At 43.8% G+C, this 16,209-nt stretch overlaps 1 protein-coding gene across 1 annotated transcript; it reads right to left on the reverse strand.

Annotated features, from left to right (window-relative positions):
* Positions 1-3,452: 3,452 nt before the first annotated feature.
* On the reverse strand, positions 3,453-8,442 carry LOC116076989 (keratin, type I cuticular Ha3-I). Its single transcript, XM_031351163.1, has 7 exons — positions 8,036-8,442; positions 6,957-7,039; positions 6,301-6,457; positions 4,801-4,962; positions 4,585-4,710; positions 4,170-4,390; positions 3,453-3,988 (listed from the first exon to the last, which is right to left on the reverse strand). Exons 1-7 carry the CDS (start codon positions 8,381-8,383, stop codon positions 3,871-3,873), a joined length of 1,215 nt encoding a protein of 404 aa, XP_031207023.1. The 5' UTR covers positions 8,384-8,442; the 3' UTR covers positions 3,453-3,870.
* Between the last annotated feature and the right edge of the window lie 7,767 nt (positions 8,443-16,209).

The following is a 16,209-nucleotide window of genomic DNA, read 5'->3' on the forward strand; positions in this document are numbered from 1 at the left end:
CTGGTATCTGTCTAGAAAATTGTCCATTTCACTAAGATGTTTCAGTTTTGTTGAGTATAGGCTTTTGTAGTAGGATTTGATGATCTTTCAATTTCCTCAGGTTCCATTGTTATGTCTCCCTTTTCATTTCTGATTTTGTTGATTTGGATACTGTCTCTGTGCCCTCTGGTTAGTTTGGCTAAGGGTTTGACTATCTTGTTGATTTTCTCAAAGAGTCAGCTCCTGGCTTGATTGATTCTTTGTACAAGTTCTTTTTGTTTCTACTTGGTTGATTTCAGCCCTGAGTTTGATTATTTCTTGCCTTCTACTCCTCTTAGGTCTATATGCTTCTTCTGGTTCTAGAGCTTTCAGTTGTGCTGTCAAACTGCTAGTGTATGCTCTCTCTAGTTTCTTTTTAGAGGCACTGAGAGCTATGAGTTTACCTCTTAGTTCTGCTTTCATTGTGTCCCATAAGTTTGGGTATGTTGTAGTTTCATTTTCATTAAACTCTAAAAAGTTTTTAATTTCTTTCTTTATTTTGTCCCTGACCAAGTTATCATTGAGCAGAATGTTGTTCAGCTTCTATATGTATGTAGGCTTTCTATTGTTTATATTGTTATTGAAGACCAGCCTTAGTCCATGGTGATCTGATAGGATGCATGGGATAATTTTAATCTTCCTGTATCTGTTGAGGCCTGTTTTGTGACCAATTACATGGTCAGTTTTGGAGAAAATGCCATGAGGTGCTGAGAAGAAGGTATAGTCTTTTGTTTTAAGATAAAATGTCCTATAGATATCTGTTAAATCCATTTGGTTCATAATTTCTGTTAGTTTCACTGTGTCTCTGTTTAGTTTGTGTTTCCTTGATCTGTCCAGTGCTGAGAGTCAGGTGTTGAAGTCTCCCACTATTATTGTATGAGGTTCAATGTGTGCTTTGAACTTTAGCAAAGTTTCTGTTATGAATGTAGGTACCTTTGCATTTGGAGCATAGATGTTCAGAATCGAGAGTTCATCTTGGTAGATTTTACCTTTGATGAGTATGAAGTGTCCCTCCTTATCTTGAGAACTTTAGGTTGAAAGTCAATTTTATTCGATATTAGGATGGCTATTCTAGCTTGTTTCTTGGGACCATTTGCTTAGAAAATTGTTTTCCAACTTTTTACTCTGAGGTAGTCTCTGTCTTTGTCACTGAGGTGGCTTTCCTGTATGCAGCAAAATGTTAGGTCCTGTTTATGCATCCTGTCTGTTAGTTAGTCTATGTCTTTTTATTGGGGAATTGAGTCTGTTGATGTTAAGAGATATTAAGAAAAGTTGATTGTTATTTTTGTTGTTAGAGGTAGAATTATGTTTATGTGACTATCTTCTTTTTGGTTTGTTAAAAGAAGATTATTTTCCTGCTATTTTTAGGGTGTAGTTTCCCTCCTTGAATTGGAGTTTTCCTTTTATTATCCTTTGAAGGACTGGATTTGTGAAAAGATATTGTGTGAGTTTGGTTTTGTCATGGAATACCTTGGTTTCTCCATCTATGGTAATTTAGAATTTGTTGGATATAGTAGCCTGGGCTGGAATTTGTGTTCTCTTAGGGTCTGTATGACATCTTCTCAGGATCTTCTGGCATTCATAGTCTCTGGTGAGAAGTCTGGTGTAATTCTGATAAGCCTGCCTTTATATGTTACTTGACCTTTTTCCCTTACTCCTTTTAATATTCTTTCTTTGTTTTGTGCATTTGGTGTTTTGATTATTATGTGACAGGAGGAATTTCTTGTCTGGTACAGTCTATTTGGAGTTCTGTAGGCTTCTTATACATTTATGGGCATCTCTTTCTTTAGGTTAGGGAAGTTTTCTTCTATGATTTTGTTGAACATATTTACTGTCCCTTTAAGTTGGGAATCTTCATTCTCTTCTATTCCTATTATCCTTAAGTTTGGTCTTCTCATTGCATCCTGGATTTCCTGGATGATTTGGGTTAAGAGCTTTTTGCATTTTGCATTTTCTTTGACTGTAGTGTCAATGTTTTCTAAGGTGTCTTCTGTTCCTGAGATTCTCTCTTCTATCTCTTGTATTCTGTTGGTGATGCTTGCATCTATAACTCCCGACCTCTGTCCTAGGTTTTCTATCTCCAGAGTTGTCTCCCTTTGTGATTTTATTGTGTCTACTTCCATTTTTAGATCCTGGATGGTTTTGTTCAACTCCTTCACCTGTTTGGCTGTGTCCTCCTGTAGTTCTTTAAGGGATTTTTGTGTTTCCTCTTTAAGGTCTTCTACCTGTTTTCCTGAGCTCTCCTGTATTTCTTTAAGGGGGTTATTCATGTCCTTCTTAAAGCCCTCTATGAACTTCATGAGAAGTGATTTTAAATCCATATCTTGTTTTTCCGGTGTGTTGGGGTATCCAGGACTTGCTGTTATGGAGAACTGGGTTCTGGTGATGCCATGTAGCCTTGGTTTCTGTTGGTAAGGTTCTTGTGCTTGCCTTTTGCCATCCGGTTATCTCTGGTATTAGTTGGTCTTGCTGTCTCTGTCGCGAGCTTGTCGCTCCTGTGGGTCTGTAACTCCTGGAAGTTACAACACTGTGTCAGCACTCCTGGAAGACCAACTCTCTCCTGGCAGGACCCGTGCACAGAGGGCTTTGGAACAGCCCCAGCTCCTGGGTGTAGATGGAGACAGGAAGGACCCTGTCCCCACTGCTCTGCTGCTTCTGTGGCCTGTGCACTCCTCGCTGGTCCCACCTTAGACAGTCACTGGAGAGAAAACCCAGCTCACTCTTTTAATATTTCTCACAACACAGGCCTGCATCAGAACCCCTAACACTCACATACAAAGCCAGATGCAGTGGAGCATGCCTGTAAGCCCATTACTGGAGAAGGGGGAGGAGACAGGAGGAGCTGTGGGACTTGCAGGCCCTAGGTACAGTGACAGACCCTGTCTGAAATAGCAAGGACAGTGACAGAGGAAGATATCTAGTGTCAAATTCTGGCTTCCTTACAAATGTACACACAGAGAGACACACACATACACACACACACACACACACACACACACACACACACACACTTAAATAAGTAAATGAAATCAGTTTCTCCCAAAACCAATGAGCCCTGCACACCCCCAGCCAGCCACTCCCCACTCTGCCCTGCTGCAGGCACATGGGCCTCCTCATGCTCGTTCCCTCTCTTGACTCACTGGTGCTTCTCTGGAATGTTCTTTCCCTCTGGATGTCCCTTCTCTAGTTTCGGGTCTCCATACAAATGTCATCTACTGGTGAAACCTTGGCCATGGTCTCTAACACCACCCAGACCTGCATCCACCTCCTCTGTCTCTCCTTTTTGGTGCCAGTTCTGGCCAGTGGGTGACAGCAGAAAAAAAAAGGCTTTTTCCTTGAAGGAAATCACAAGCCGTATATGAGGGTGACTGGACCTTCCGTCTAGTGGGAAAACACTGGTTAATATTGAGTGAAACAGACAATTCAGATATTCATGCCAGAAAAAGAATTTATTGGGAAGACAAAAGATTTGTATTGGATTTAAGGCAGAAAATGTAACAAAAAAGGTTAAGTCCACTGATTTTTTTTGTTTGTTTCACAAGCTTGCCAACCAGTTCCCCCACACTCAATGGAATTATTTACACACATTCAGATAAAATCACATTGGGATAAGTTTTTATGAACGAATAGCATTGCGTATGTAAATATGGCTTTGTGTGAGTAGATGGTACTCGATCCTATTGTAGGTTTCTCAGAAGACAGACTCTACATCTTCTGTGCCCAAGGATCAAATGCACTGCAGGTTCAAGCTTTAGTCTGCCTTTGTCCAGTGCAGTCAATTTTTGAGGTCTTGAGATGAGGTGACCTTAAGGTGTAACTGATATCTTTGTCCCCCTTCCGGCAATGGAATCTCTAACGCACAAAACTGTTGCAAGGTCCACACCGAGATCTTGTGACACAAGGGTTAGAGACACAGGGCCCAATGGGCTTATCACATGCGTTGGTTGTGGCACAGGGATTGCAGGGTAGCCTGGAGAAAGGAAATGATTGGAGCAAGTTAGGGCAGAGTGAGTTCAACACACACGAAGATACTAGAAACACAGTCAGGACCCTTCCTTTAGATGTCTCCAGGTGGAAGTGTGAAGGGATAAGTTAATTCCCGCCAAGAAAACAATTTTACCCCCAAGGAAAAGTCATTCAGCCATACTCACTTGCAGTCCTCGCTCTCCAGCAGGCCCCTGTATGTGTTGATCTCACACTCCAGCCTGGCCCGGATGTCCAGCAGCACCTGGTACTCCTGGTTCTGACGCTCCAGGTCAGCCCGGATCTCACCAAGCTGGGACTCCACATTGGTGATGAGGCACTGCACCTGGGACAGCTGGGAGCTGTAGCGAGCCTCACTCTCTGTCAGGGTGTTCTCCAGAGAGTTTCTCTGTGGGGGAGAAGGCAAAGGCTGTCACAGAGCTGTTCCCTCTCAAGGTTCCTGCATGGCCTTCCAAAGAACTGAAGCCTTCCAAAGGCTTCAAGAACTGAGAGAGAGGGGTTGGGGAAGAATCCCTGAGGACACCCCAGTGACTCTGCCTCCTAACTCCACACTGCTCAGCAGCAGGTCTGGACATTACACACCAGGTTGTGTTGGGCCTGCAGCTCAATCTCCAGGGCATTGACTGTGCGCCTCAGCTCGATGATCTCGGCCTGGCAGGACTGCAGCTGCTCTGAGCTGGACACCACCTGCTTGTTCAGCTCCTCTGTCTGCAATAGGCAAGGAGAGGGACAGGATCAGACCCTGCCCTACAGACCTGTGGACTCAGTTCTTGAGCAACCATGGTTTCAGGTGCCCACCTGTGTGGTGAACCATTCCTCCACTTCCCGGCGGTTGGTTTCCACCAGGGCCTCGTACTGACACCTGGTCTCATTGAGCACACGGTTCAGGTCCACAGTGGGAGCAGCATCCACCTCCACGTTGAGGCGGTCTCCAAGCTGGCAGCGCAGGGTGTTGACTTCCTGTGGGGGAAAGCAGAAAATTTAGAATGTCACAATGGATGTTGATGTTCTTGAAAGAATGCAGTCTGGCGTCTGGTGCACTGAATCCTTCTACAATCTCCATTCCGTTCTTTCCCAGCATCCTTTTCCCTATGGTCAGTGACCAACTGATTCCTTTTACAAAGCACCTTCCAGTCCATACCTCATTCTGCCCTTCATGCTAAACATAGCACTTTTTATTGAGAGGGATTTCGTGGTTTTGTATCAGAGCTGAAACATAGCCGGCAACCAGTCAAGCCCTACTTCCTAAAAGCCCAGTTCAGAAGTCTTGTTGAGATATCCCCACCATAGGCTTAAGTGTTTTTATCCTTAAGCTTGGACAACGTCTGACTACAAAGAAAACAAAGCCAACATCTCTACATTTTACTATTGACTTCCTCATGGAGACAACAGAACCGATTCTGGGCTTATGCCGCCATCAGACAGACTTAAATTGTATCTCATCTTTAACAATTCCATATAACTTCTAGAAGCATCTAGAACAATGGTCCTCAACCTTCCTAATGCTTCAACCCTTTAATAACAGTTCCTCATGTTTCAGTGATCCCCAGACATAAAATCATTTTCATTGCTACTTCACAACTGTTGTTGTGCTACTGTTATAAATCATGATGTAAATATTTGATATTTCTGATGGTCTTAAATGACCCCTATGAGAGGGTTGTTTGACCCCCCCCAAAGGGGTCATGACCCAGAGGTTAAGAACCACTGTTCTAGAATCTTCAAGCTGCTCATCTTTTTTTTCCTTCTGAAGCTCAAATATGCTTAGCACAAATTTGGTGCATAATAAGCTCTTGGTTAGCATTAACTGTCACCACAGAGTTCTAGGATGTAGAGTTGCTCCTGTCTGTTTCCTGTGTGGTGGTGACTGACAAATACTTTACTCCCAGCAGCACAGATATCAGAAAGCATTTTGAAGAACAACGAAGAGTTATATTCTGAGTCCCGTTCAGCCCTCTTGTTGGGCAGCCCTAAGTCACCCTGCTCCTTGCCGTTCAAAATGGAGGATCATAGTCTGCAATGGTATCCACGTTCACTCTCATTTGGGAGTGACAGAAACTACAGCAGCTGCCTTAGCTCTGACCTTTTGTTACTGACCAAGCTAGCCAACTTCCTTTATTCTTGTTCCTGCCTCTGGCAGAAAATCCTAATCTCCTATCAAGATTACTCATTCTCTACAAATACATTTTTGTTTGGAGAACAGCTTTCTGAGCTAATTGAGCCTCAACCCACAGCCCGTGGCAGCTAACAACATGTCTCAGCCAGTCCGACCGTGAGCTTCTCTCTGGGAGACTTCACCTGCTCGTGGTTCTGCTTGAGACACAGCAGCTCCTCCTTCAGGGACTCCACCTGCGCCTCCAGGTCAGACTTGCACAGGGTCAGCTCATCCAGGATCCTGCGCAGGCCATTGATGTCTGACTCCACCAGCTGCCGCAGGGACAGCTCTGTCTCGTACCTGCAATCACAGGAAAGTCAGGGATAGACTGGGTAGGAACATGCCTAGCCCTGACTCTGCTTTCATTTGCTTTGTTGGATAACTAGGAATGACAGATACTAGTTTATATAACCATCTCCTTCTACTTAAGTTGTCAAGATCCAGAAGTAGATCCTACAGGGAAGTACATGTTAATTACTTTTCACAAAGACAGTGAATCAGAGGAGATAAGAGCTTATAAACTTGTGAGGCTTCCAGGATGAATAGACTTCCCACATTCTCATGACTGAGTTCTGTGCACAGTAGAGGACTAGGCTAGTCGCAGACATACAGTTTGGTGGAGTTAAGGTTGGGGCTGGAGATGCCATTCTACAAAGGGGAAGAGGGAAGAGGAGGGAGTGTGGATCTTGGAGGAACTCCTAGGGAAAATCTACACTGGTCTGTGTGAACAACAGAGGAAGGGGAGGGAGAGAACGGAGGTGGAGACAAGCAACAACGCCCCACCGATCCACCCACTCACTTGGTCCTGAAGTCATCAGAGGCCAGCTTGGCATTGTCAATCTGCACAACCAGCCTGGCATTCTCAGATTTGCCACACAAGATCTAGTAATCACAAAACATTGTATAATGAGCAGGGGGTTGACTCTTTTCATCAAGAGAAATCATGTTAATTTGTTTAGATGGAAACACCAGAATTTAAAAAAAAATCACAATGTGTTGTATATCTATGAAATATTCATGAACTATCCATATACAATAAGTGCTCAAAAAATATCTGAGAGGCTAAATCTGGAGGCAGACATCATGCAAATATACAAAGAATCATCAACAGATTATCTTATTTTTTCCCCTTTCTTAATAAGCAATATTAAAAAGCTAATAAAAACAATTTATGTTTGTTTAAAACAACTGATATTTGTTTGAAAAGGTTCTAAAAGCTAAAAAATATATATATTGCACTTTAATAAACTTTCAGTCAAATTGGGAAGATGAGTACATAAAGCAGCAGGCACAGTGGCCTAGGCAATGGGGGTTGTTCCATTCTCCGGGCCATCCTGGATCGTTTCATCCTTGGGACCATTTCTATTTAGTGTCTAATATTTCTGGGTTTAGCCAAATACTCTGATTCTCCACTGGACACGGTAAACCAAGGGAACCCCAGGAGCATCCAGGTCAAGACAATGAAATCAGGATGGTAAGGTACCCAGAAGAGGCCAATCAGAGGTCACAGCATCAACATGCCAAGAGAGAAAAAAAAAATGGTTCTTCCTGCAACTGGCTTCCTCCCTTGGCTCAGTTCTTTTCTCTTACTTCAAGGAAATACTTTCAGAACTCAGAAACACCCACAGGACACTCCTAAAAATAGTGGGGGTTTATCTAAACCCTTACAACCTCCACCAAGTCGAATTCCTACCAAGATTCAAAACTAACAGTCTCCAGTCTGCAAATAGAAGAGTCCATAAGAAAAACTGGCTCAAAGAGCTGGAAATGTGGCTATCAAATTTTCCACCACACCAAGAGTTCATGTCATTTCTGTGTCTCACACATTCTCCTGAGAACTTCCTGCCAGGAATACTGTGGATGCCCAGCCCCCCTCACCTTCTGCTGCAGCTCCTCAATGGTCCTGAAGTAGGCCTGGTAGGCAGGACACACCAGGGGATCCTGCTGCTGGTTCCTCTCCTGGATCCTACTTTCCAGCTCTGCATTCTCTCTCTCCAGCTGCCTCACCTTCTCCATATAGGAGGCCAGACGGTCATTCAGGAACTGCATGGTCTCCTTCTCATTGCCATTGAAGGAGCCCTCACAGAACCAATTGCAGTTGCCCACATTGGCAGGGATGTTGCAGGCCCCGGGCAGAGTGCAGCCATGGCAGCTGGGGGGCACGCAGGGCCTGGAGGAGCAGCTGGTGCGGCAGCTCAGGGCGGGCAGGCAGCAGTTGTATGGCATGGTGCTGGAGGGAGGGAGGTACCTAGCTGAAGATGTGCTGTGAATCCTCCAAGCCTCAGAGCTCTGAGTGAGTCCCCTTCCTCTGGTGAGAATTTATACTCACTCCAAACAGGGTGTGGACATATAAGTCGGCTGCTCTCTCTTTTTTTTTTCTTTTGGCTTTGCTCATTTAGTGATGATGGTCAAAGGCCTCCCCATTCATTTGCTATGCTTCCTCAGAAGACTCCCTCACCTCATAAAAGGCTTTACTTGGGCTTCTCCCTCAGTCGGGACTCCTTGCCATGCTGTACATCATGAGCTAAGAGCTTGGTGGTATGACTTCAAAGGCTAGGTCTCATGAAAGGCCCAACCTTCATTAACAGGGTGTGGTAGGTCAAAGGACAGTGCTGCTACTCCATGAGGGCTCTGACACTTGAGCGAGCCACTGGTCCTGCTGGATAAAACAGAGAAACAGAATTCTTCCTACGTCCGATCTCCAAATGTCAGAGTCACAATTTTCAGAAAAAGAGAACCAGGCGCTGAGAGATCCTAGCTTCTTTGTGACCCATCCACCAATCGCATCACAGACAGCACTAGGATCACAGCTTGTCTCAGGCAAGATACTAGGCACAACGAGGAGAGGAAAGTGGACAAGTGCTACAGGCAGAGGGAATTCCCACTTGGAAGCTTGCACAGTTCCCAGTCAGTCCCAGTTGGCATTGTTCACAAATCTTGGATCTCACCACCCCTTGGCACAAGTCTTCAAGGTAAATGATGTCGTTCCCATTTTACACATAGCAAACCAAAGTGTCGCAGGTACAAGAGGCTATGTGGTTACAATTCTAATGTCAGCTTCTGTTCTTTTCATCATTTCACACTGCTACTAGACAAAGAGCTCACATCCCTTTTGAACCTCTTCAGCCCGGTCTTATCTCCTCTCTGAGCACTCCTTTGGCTCTACCTTGAGCATGATATTGTCCTGACTTGTGCTTTTATCTCTCTATTTGAGCTCCTGACAGAAAGGAGAGGGTTCAATTCATCTTTGAGCCCCAGTTCTAGGACCTTGCTATGTGATGAACATATTGAGTGAGTGTGGGCCAAATAGATGAAGACACAAACAAGAAGTAAATATCCAAAGCAGGAAGTGACAGGTAGCATATGAGAGGTCTGCATGGTGGGAAAAGCAAGCATCGTCAAGGCTGCAGGTTCACAGACATGGATCAGTTCTGGGATGTAGCGCACTGTGCTGTCTAAGAAACAGTGAGAGTAAAACCAGGAAGTCCAAGTGAGATTTGGTGCATACACCATAACACAGCAAGAAAATCCAGCACACTGGGGGAACCCAAGTAAGTGTAGGCATCAGTGAAGGGAAATGGTAGAAGATAAGGCTGTCTAATAAGTCTAGAGTTATATGCTACCAGTCCTCAGTGGAAGACTTGGACCACCTTGGTATCAGCATCCATGTGAGTTTTGGAACCTGGGGTAAGACAAAAGTTTTGAGGTAGCACTTCAACTTCAACAAATGGTTAAGAGTTTCAGAAAAAGAATGAAAAGGCTAGAAGCAGACAGACCAGCAAGGAGGTTGTGATAGCAGTCCAGGAAAGCAGCAAAAGGAGATAAAAGGATAGAGTTATGGTAGGGATGTTAATGACAGATATGGGTATGATTGGAGTGCAAGTGTGAGAAGTACAGAGGGGGGGAGCAAAGGGAAAGAGGAGAGAGGAGAAAAGCAAGAGCTGAGGGTCAGACTTTGGAGATTTCAGAGAAGTGGAGACAAAGGGAGAAACAATGAAGGGAGTGAGTTTATGTCATCATCAATGAGCAGGGAAGAGAGCTTATGAAAGAGGAGGCCATGCTGACCAGAGAGATGTATGTCAGGAAGGTGCTCGCCATGCAAGCATGAAGATCATTCAGATCCCCAGCACCTACATTTTAAGGTAGGTACAGAGGCACATAGCTGTAATCACAACACTGGGAAGGTGGACACAGAAGCTCTCTGGACAGCTAGCCTAGCCAGTCGGTGAGCCCTAGGAGCAATGAAAGAGTCTATCTCAAAAACTGGGGTCTGGGGTAGAGAACAGCTGAGGAAGAGACCCAGCATTGACCTCTGGCCCATACATACATGTACACACACACACACACACACACACACACACACACACGCATATAGAGAATGCATCTTGCGAGAACTTCCGCAATGCACAATCAGGACCATGGAGAGGGTGTTGAGTAGTCCAAAAAGTTGTCAGGACCCTCCTAGTGTGACACAGGTTTGCGTACTGTGTATAAAACCTGTGCCCATAGAGTAATACCCACACTAAACTTTAGTAAACTGAGTTTTCAAACATGCAGAAGCAAGACATCCATTCCTTAGAGAACTTCCATCAGATTGCATCTGTGTACTTGATTATAAAGCACATGAGCTTTGGTCTCAGAGATCAGAGTTTTATACAATGATTGGATCTTGGAAGATAATTGCACTTGAAGCAGTTCAGAGATGCTGCGCTTGTTTGAACTCAGTGATTCATAACAGTGTGTGACTTAGGAACAGTCATCCAAGAAGCGCAGCGGTGTAAACGGCCCGGGCAGAAGACACCACCTCAGCTTTGTTAAGAAGAGCATGATTTGACACTCAGTCATTTAGCTCAAGAGCGATGCCTCATCCAGGCAGGACCTCCCACTGTCTGCCCAGCAGAGAACAAAGTGCAGCTCGAGGAGAGATGCTTCCCAACAGATGGAAGCCATTCAACTACACCTGTGCCTCAACCACCTGACTTCTTTCCCACCTCCTCACGTAGACCCTGACTGGCAAAATGGTCCAAAGAAAGAAGATCTTGGAAGAAATGGATGTCAGGGTCTTGCAGTCTAGGCTGCTGCCCTTGTTTAACCAATGGGGAAACTAAGGCTTAGAATAAAGAAATGATGGTTCAGGATTCCTATCATTAGAAGCTAATCAACCCACCCACCCATCCTTACTGCACTCCCAGCCCTGTCAACATGCCCATGTCAACAAACAAACAAACAAACAAACAAAAAAACCTGACCTGAAATTACCTGGAACCAGAAATCAAATGCTGAGAGGGACAACGAAGGCCATCAATATTCGTTGTTATGATCTGTTGATAAATTAAGGATGCACATGGATGCATTCCTAGAGTCTAGCAATACTAAATTTCCTTGGCATCTCCTTGGTTTTAATGTTCTTTTTAAGCTGATAATATAATTATAGTACAGAAATGTCGATGCAGCAATATCCTATCAGGTATAGAACTATATCTCATCAGTCTGGAGTAACTTAGAATGGTAATTGGTTAAGCAACAAGACCCTACTCGTCAACAGTACACTTAACTCCCTCCACCAAAAGGGTGCACAAGCAAAATTTTAATGTATATTATCTTTAAAATTGTAGCTGGCAGGCCAGTAATATTACTCAGTGGGGAAAGGCATTTCAATGATTTGTCAGCTGCGTTTTGTGAACATAATTTTATTAAGATTCATTCTGAAGGCCTTCACAGAACTTCAGGAGTCTTCACACTGGGTTTTAGCTTGGGTTTTCTCTTCTGCCAGATGACAAACTCACTTGTATAAAATTAAAAGGATCTCTAAATAGTTTTTCAGGTGTCTGGAGATGGACGTTCATTTTGTTGGATTTTTGACAGCGTGCTCCGCGCATCCTTGCATTAAGACGTAGAGTATACATATCACCATTTTTCTTTATTTCTTTCTGATGCATTCAGTCATAATTCTATGAATCAAAGTACTATTAGCTTTAATGACTGACTACTATTTGTAATAAATCCAAATAAACAACGACTATCTCTGTAAAAATTGCGTTGATTGGGGCCAGTGAGATGGCTCAGGGGATAAAGCTTTGCTACCAGGCCTGACAGCCTCAGCCCCAACTCAGGGGCCCCCATGTTGGAAGGAGAGGAGTGACCCCTTTAAGTCATCCCCTGACCTCTGTGTGTGCACACACGTGGCCTGTGAGCCCATGTGAGTACATAAATACACACCCAAAATTATTTATTTTTAAAACAAAAAAAATTAGTAAAGCTAAATCTAATTAAAATGAATACTAAAACATCCCTTTTTTTTTTTTTTAAGGCTAACATCAATTTTAAAACCCAACGGGTATATTAAAGATCAGATTAAATGAAGATTAGAGAATAACTAAACTAGAAATCACCGATGGGGAAATTGTCAACCTACAGCACAAACAGGTTTAAAGACAGAAACATGGAAGGCGAAAAGAGAAAGAAGCTATGAAAGTCCAAGGTCTGCTGAAAGGAGTCCAGAATGATGTCATAAAGAACTCAAGGATCCTCCTTCTGGAGGACATTTCCTAAGCTGTTCAAAATTGGCAAAGAAAATTAGCGTCTTTAATGAAAAGGTTTACAAACATACTAAGGTGCATGAATTCAAAATGCTCGTAAGAGAAACGTCATAAGAGCATCAGAGGATTTTAGTGTCTAAACAAGGGGCTGGACCCATTGTAAGGGAGTCAGGAGAGTCTAGTGTCTAACCGAGGGACCAGACCCATTCTTCACACTCTTCTTCCCATAAGCATCACGGGCCTGGCAGCTGAGTGACAGTCCCAATTCATCTTAGCAGCCAAGACACATCAGCGACTTCTATTCCTCACAACCTGACCGACCCTTCCTTAACCCACCACCAGTTTCCTACACAGGATGGGCAGGGAATGGTCCATCCCCTCTCCCTCTCAGACCTCAAGATGGTGGATAAGATACCCTCATGGATTCAACAACTAAGATGGTATTATAGTTACTCTTGTCACCTTGGTGGGATTTCCAATTATGACAGAAACAAATCTCTAGGCACGTCTGTGAAAAATTACCTAGATTAAGTTAAATGAGTTGAAAAGACCTACCTGAACTATAAGTGGTGTAGTTGCATTCCCTGGGACCCTAGGCTGAGTAAAAAGGGGACAGAAGGTAGGACACAACTATTCATCGCAGTCTGCTTCCTCACTGGGCAAACAAGCTCACCAGCCACATCCTGCCTTGCCGCATCCCTTCCTTTTGCCATGATGAGCTGCGCCAAAACTACGAAACTTCTTCCTCAAGTTACCTTTATAAAGTATTTCGTCACAGCAAGTGATGGAAGAAGGAAATACAATACAGATGGCAATATTCCTGCAACTGACTTTAAATTTCAGCACAAAGCCTGACAAAGTCCCAGCTAGCTTAGACATAGATATTGACAAGCTGGCTCTAAACCTCACATGGGAATGCAGTCAAATTGCCAAAGTAATCTTTAAAGAACGGATCCCTGGAGGAGTCACATGTGCTGGCTTTAAAACTTCCTGCAGACCTCTTCAATATGGGTACCAATGCCACTAACAGAGGAAAGAACACTGCTTTTGATGAGCAGTGTCTAAGCAACTGAGCATCCACATGCAGACAAATGAAGCTTGCCCTTTGGTTACACCACACAGAAACAGATGGTTTTAAAAGGAGCCGAGAGCCTGCCATGGCTGTGCATTCCTACCACCCCAATACTCATGAAGAAGAAGGAAGAAGCTGAGTTTGAGTCCTGACTCGGATATACAGAAAGATGCTGTCTCGGGGGCTAACAATAAGAACTCAAACTAGAAAATTTGAAGGGAAGGTTGGAGGAAGTCTTCTAGATCTTGGGTTAAGAAAAAGGTTCTTGCCAGGCAGAGTGGTGTGTGCCTTTAATCCCAGCACTCAGGAGACAGAGGAAAGTGAGGCAGGAGGATCTCTGTGAGATCAACGCTAGCCTGGTCTTCATAGTAAGTTTCAGGACAGCCAGAACTACACAGTGAGATCCTGCCGAAAAAATAAATAAACAAACAAACAAGCAAAAAGAAAGAAATCATTTTTTACATATGACATAAAACCCATAAGTGATAAAAGCAAAACTAGGAGGCTACAGAGATGAGGCAATGATTGAGATCACTTCTTGCTCTTCTAGAGAACTCAGAATCAGTTTCCAGCTCCCACATTGAGAGGCTCATGATCACCTGCAATTTCAGCTCTAGAGGATCTGGCACCCAGCTTCTGCAAGCACCTGCATTCATACACACTGTGTGCACACACACACATACATGTGCACACACATGCATACAAATTGAAAATAATTTTAAATTGTTTTAAGTAAAATTAGACTGGACTTCAAGATTCAAAACTCTTCTGTAGCAAACAGACTTTTTTTTCATCAAGAAAGTGAAAAGGGAAATGTCTTTAAAGGGAAAACCACTTATAAATCATCTGCTGGATATGAATCCTGTATTCGTATCCTGGCCATTTAAAGCACACCTACAACTTAAAAGAGAAGTGAGCCAGGCTTTAAAACAGAGGCAATGGATCTGAGTAAACACATCTCCAAAGATCTACAAACAGCCTGCACACACATGAAAAGAAGGATGATCCCATGACTCATCGCAGAAATGCAAATCAAAACCACATCGAATGCTACTCCACGTGCACTGGGATGACCTCGGTTTCTGTTGTTGTTTTGCAATGTGGGAAAACGCAGGTGTTTGTGGTGAGAACATGCTGAGACTGGAGGCCTCTCATTCAGTCAGTGAGAATGTCAACTGCCGCAGAGACGGGTTTAACAACTTCTCAGTTTTTGTAAGTATACAATTATGACATAAGCTAGCAATTTTATTCCTGTGTATCTATACCCAAAAACAGCTGAACATATACAACCAAGCAAGGGGTGGGAAGTCACATGTGAAGCCCCAGTACTTGGAAGTTTGAGGCAAAGGGGTTGCCATGAGTTCGAGACCAGCCTCAGCTATGTAATGGATGCCAAGCAGCCAAGGCTGCAGAGTAGGACTGCCTCAAAATAACAAATACGGGACGAGGGGATGACTCACTTGGTAGGGCGCTTGCTAAGTGAGAATCCGAGTTCGGATTCCCAGGCACCCACAACGCAATGCTGGAGGTTGCCCCATGTTTGTAATCCCAGCACTAGGAAGTATGAACAGAAGGATCCCCGAGTTTCACTGGCCAGTCTCTGCCAATCGGCAGGCTCTAGGTTCAACAAGAGACCTTGTCTCCAAAAATAAATGGAGAGCAAAAAGAAAACTACAGCCAGCATTGTCTTCTGCATTCTGTAAGTGCACATATGGGCGTGTATACCCGCACACACACATGTGCCACCAACATACATAAAGCATACATCACATACAGAAAGAAGGAAGAGAGAAGGTAGAGGGAAGCAGGGAGAGAAAATAAAAACCCACATGTCCACTGTGGAGAGCTTTTGGTGCCTCTTCTAGAAATTTGTCAAGCACTTGTCACTGGGCTGGGTGGGGGAGGGGATATAGGCTCAGATAAGAATATTTATATTTGGGCTAATACAAAGCTCAAGGTAAACTCAGGGGAGGAATGCGGGGCATTCCTTTTATCTCGGCCATCCTGATAAGCCCCTAGAGACAGTGACCACTCTGTTTACTGCCTTGCTTGATCTCTTTGTTTATTACCTTGTTTGATTTCTTTGTCTTTGATCTAAAAACTGACCTGTTCTCTGCAAGTACCTAGTATAAAAGCAGTCTGGGAAAAAACAAAACTGCGTCACCCTCAGCACTGGCTGGAGTCATGTTGTAGCGTTGTCTAATTATCTTATTCTTTTCGGTTCTCATTCCCTCCCTTGAGACCCAGTTGACTGAGCTGGCTTGGCCAGGCCACCCTGAAACTTGAACACAAAGATTTAAGACAATGTTATCTTAATAAGAACAAATTGGAAAAAAAAAATCTCAAAGTGCAATATTTATAGTACATGGTGCACGCTAGAAAGCAGATGGATCTAAACACTCTAGATTTGTGCAAGAGAAGCCAATCAGAGAATATCACAT

The sequence above is a fragment of the Mastomys coucha genome, unplaced genomic scaffold (genome assembly GCF_008632895.1).
Source record: "Mastomys coucha isolate ucsf_1 unplaced genomic scaffold, UCSF_Mcou_1 pScaffold5, whole genome shotgun sequence".
In the NCBI taxonomy this organism is placed as follows: Eukaryota; Metazoa; Chordata; class Mammalia; order Rodentia; family Muridae; genus Mastomys; species Mastomys coucha.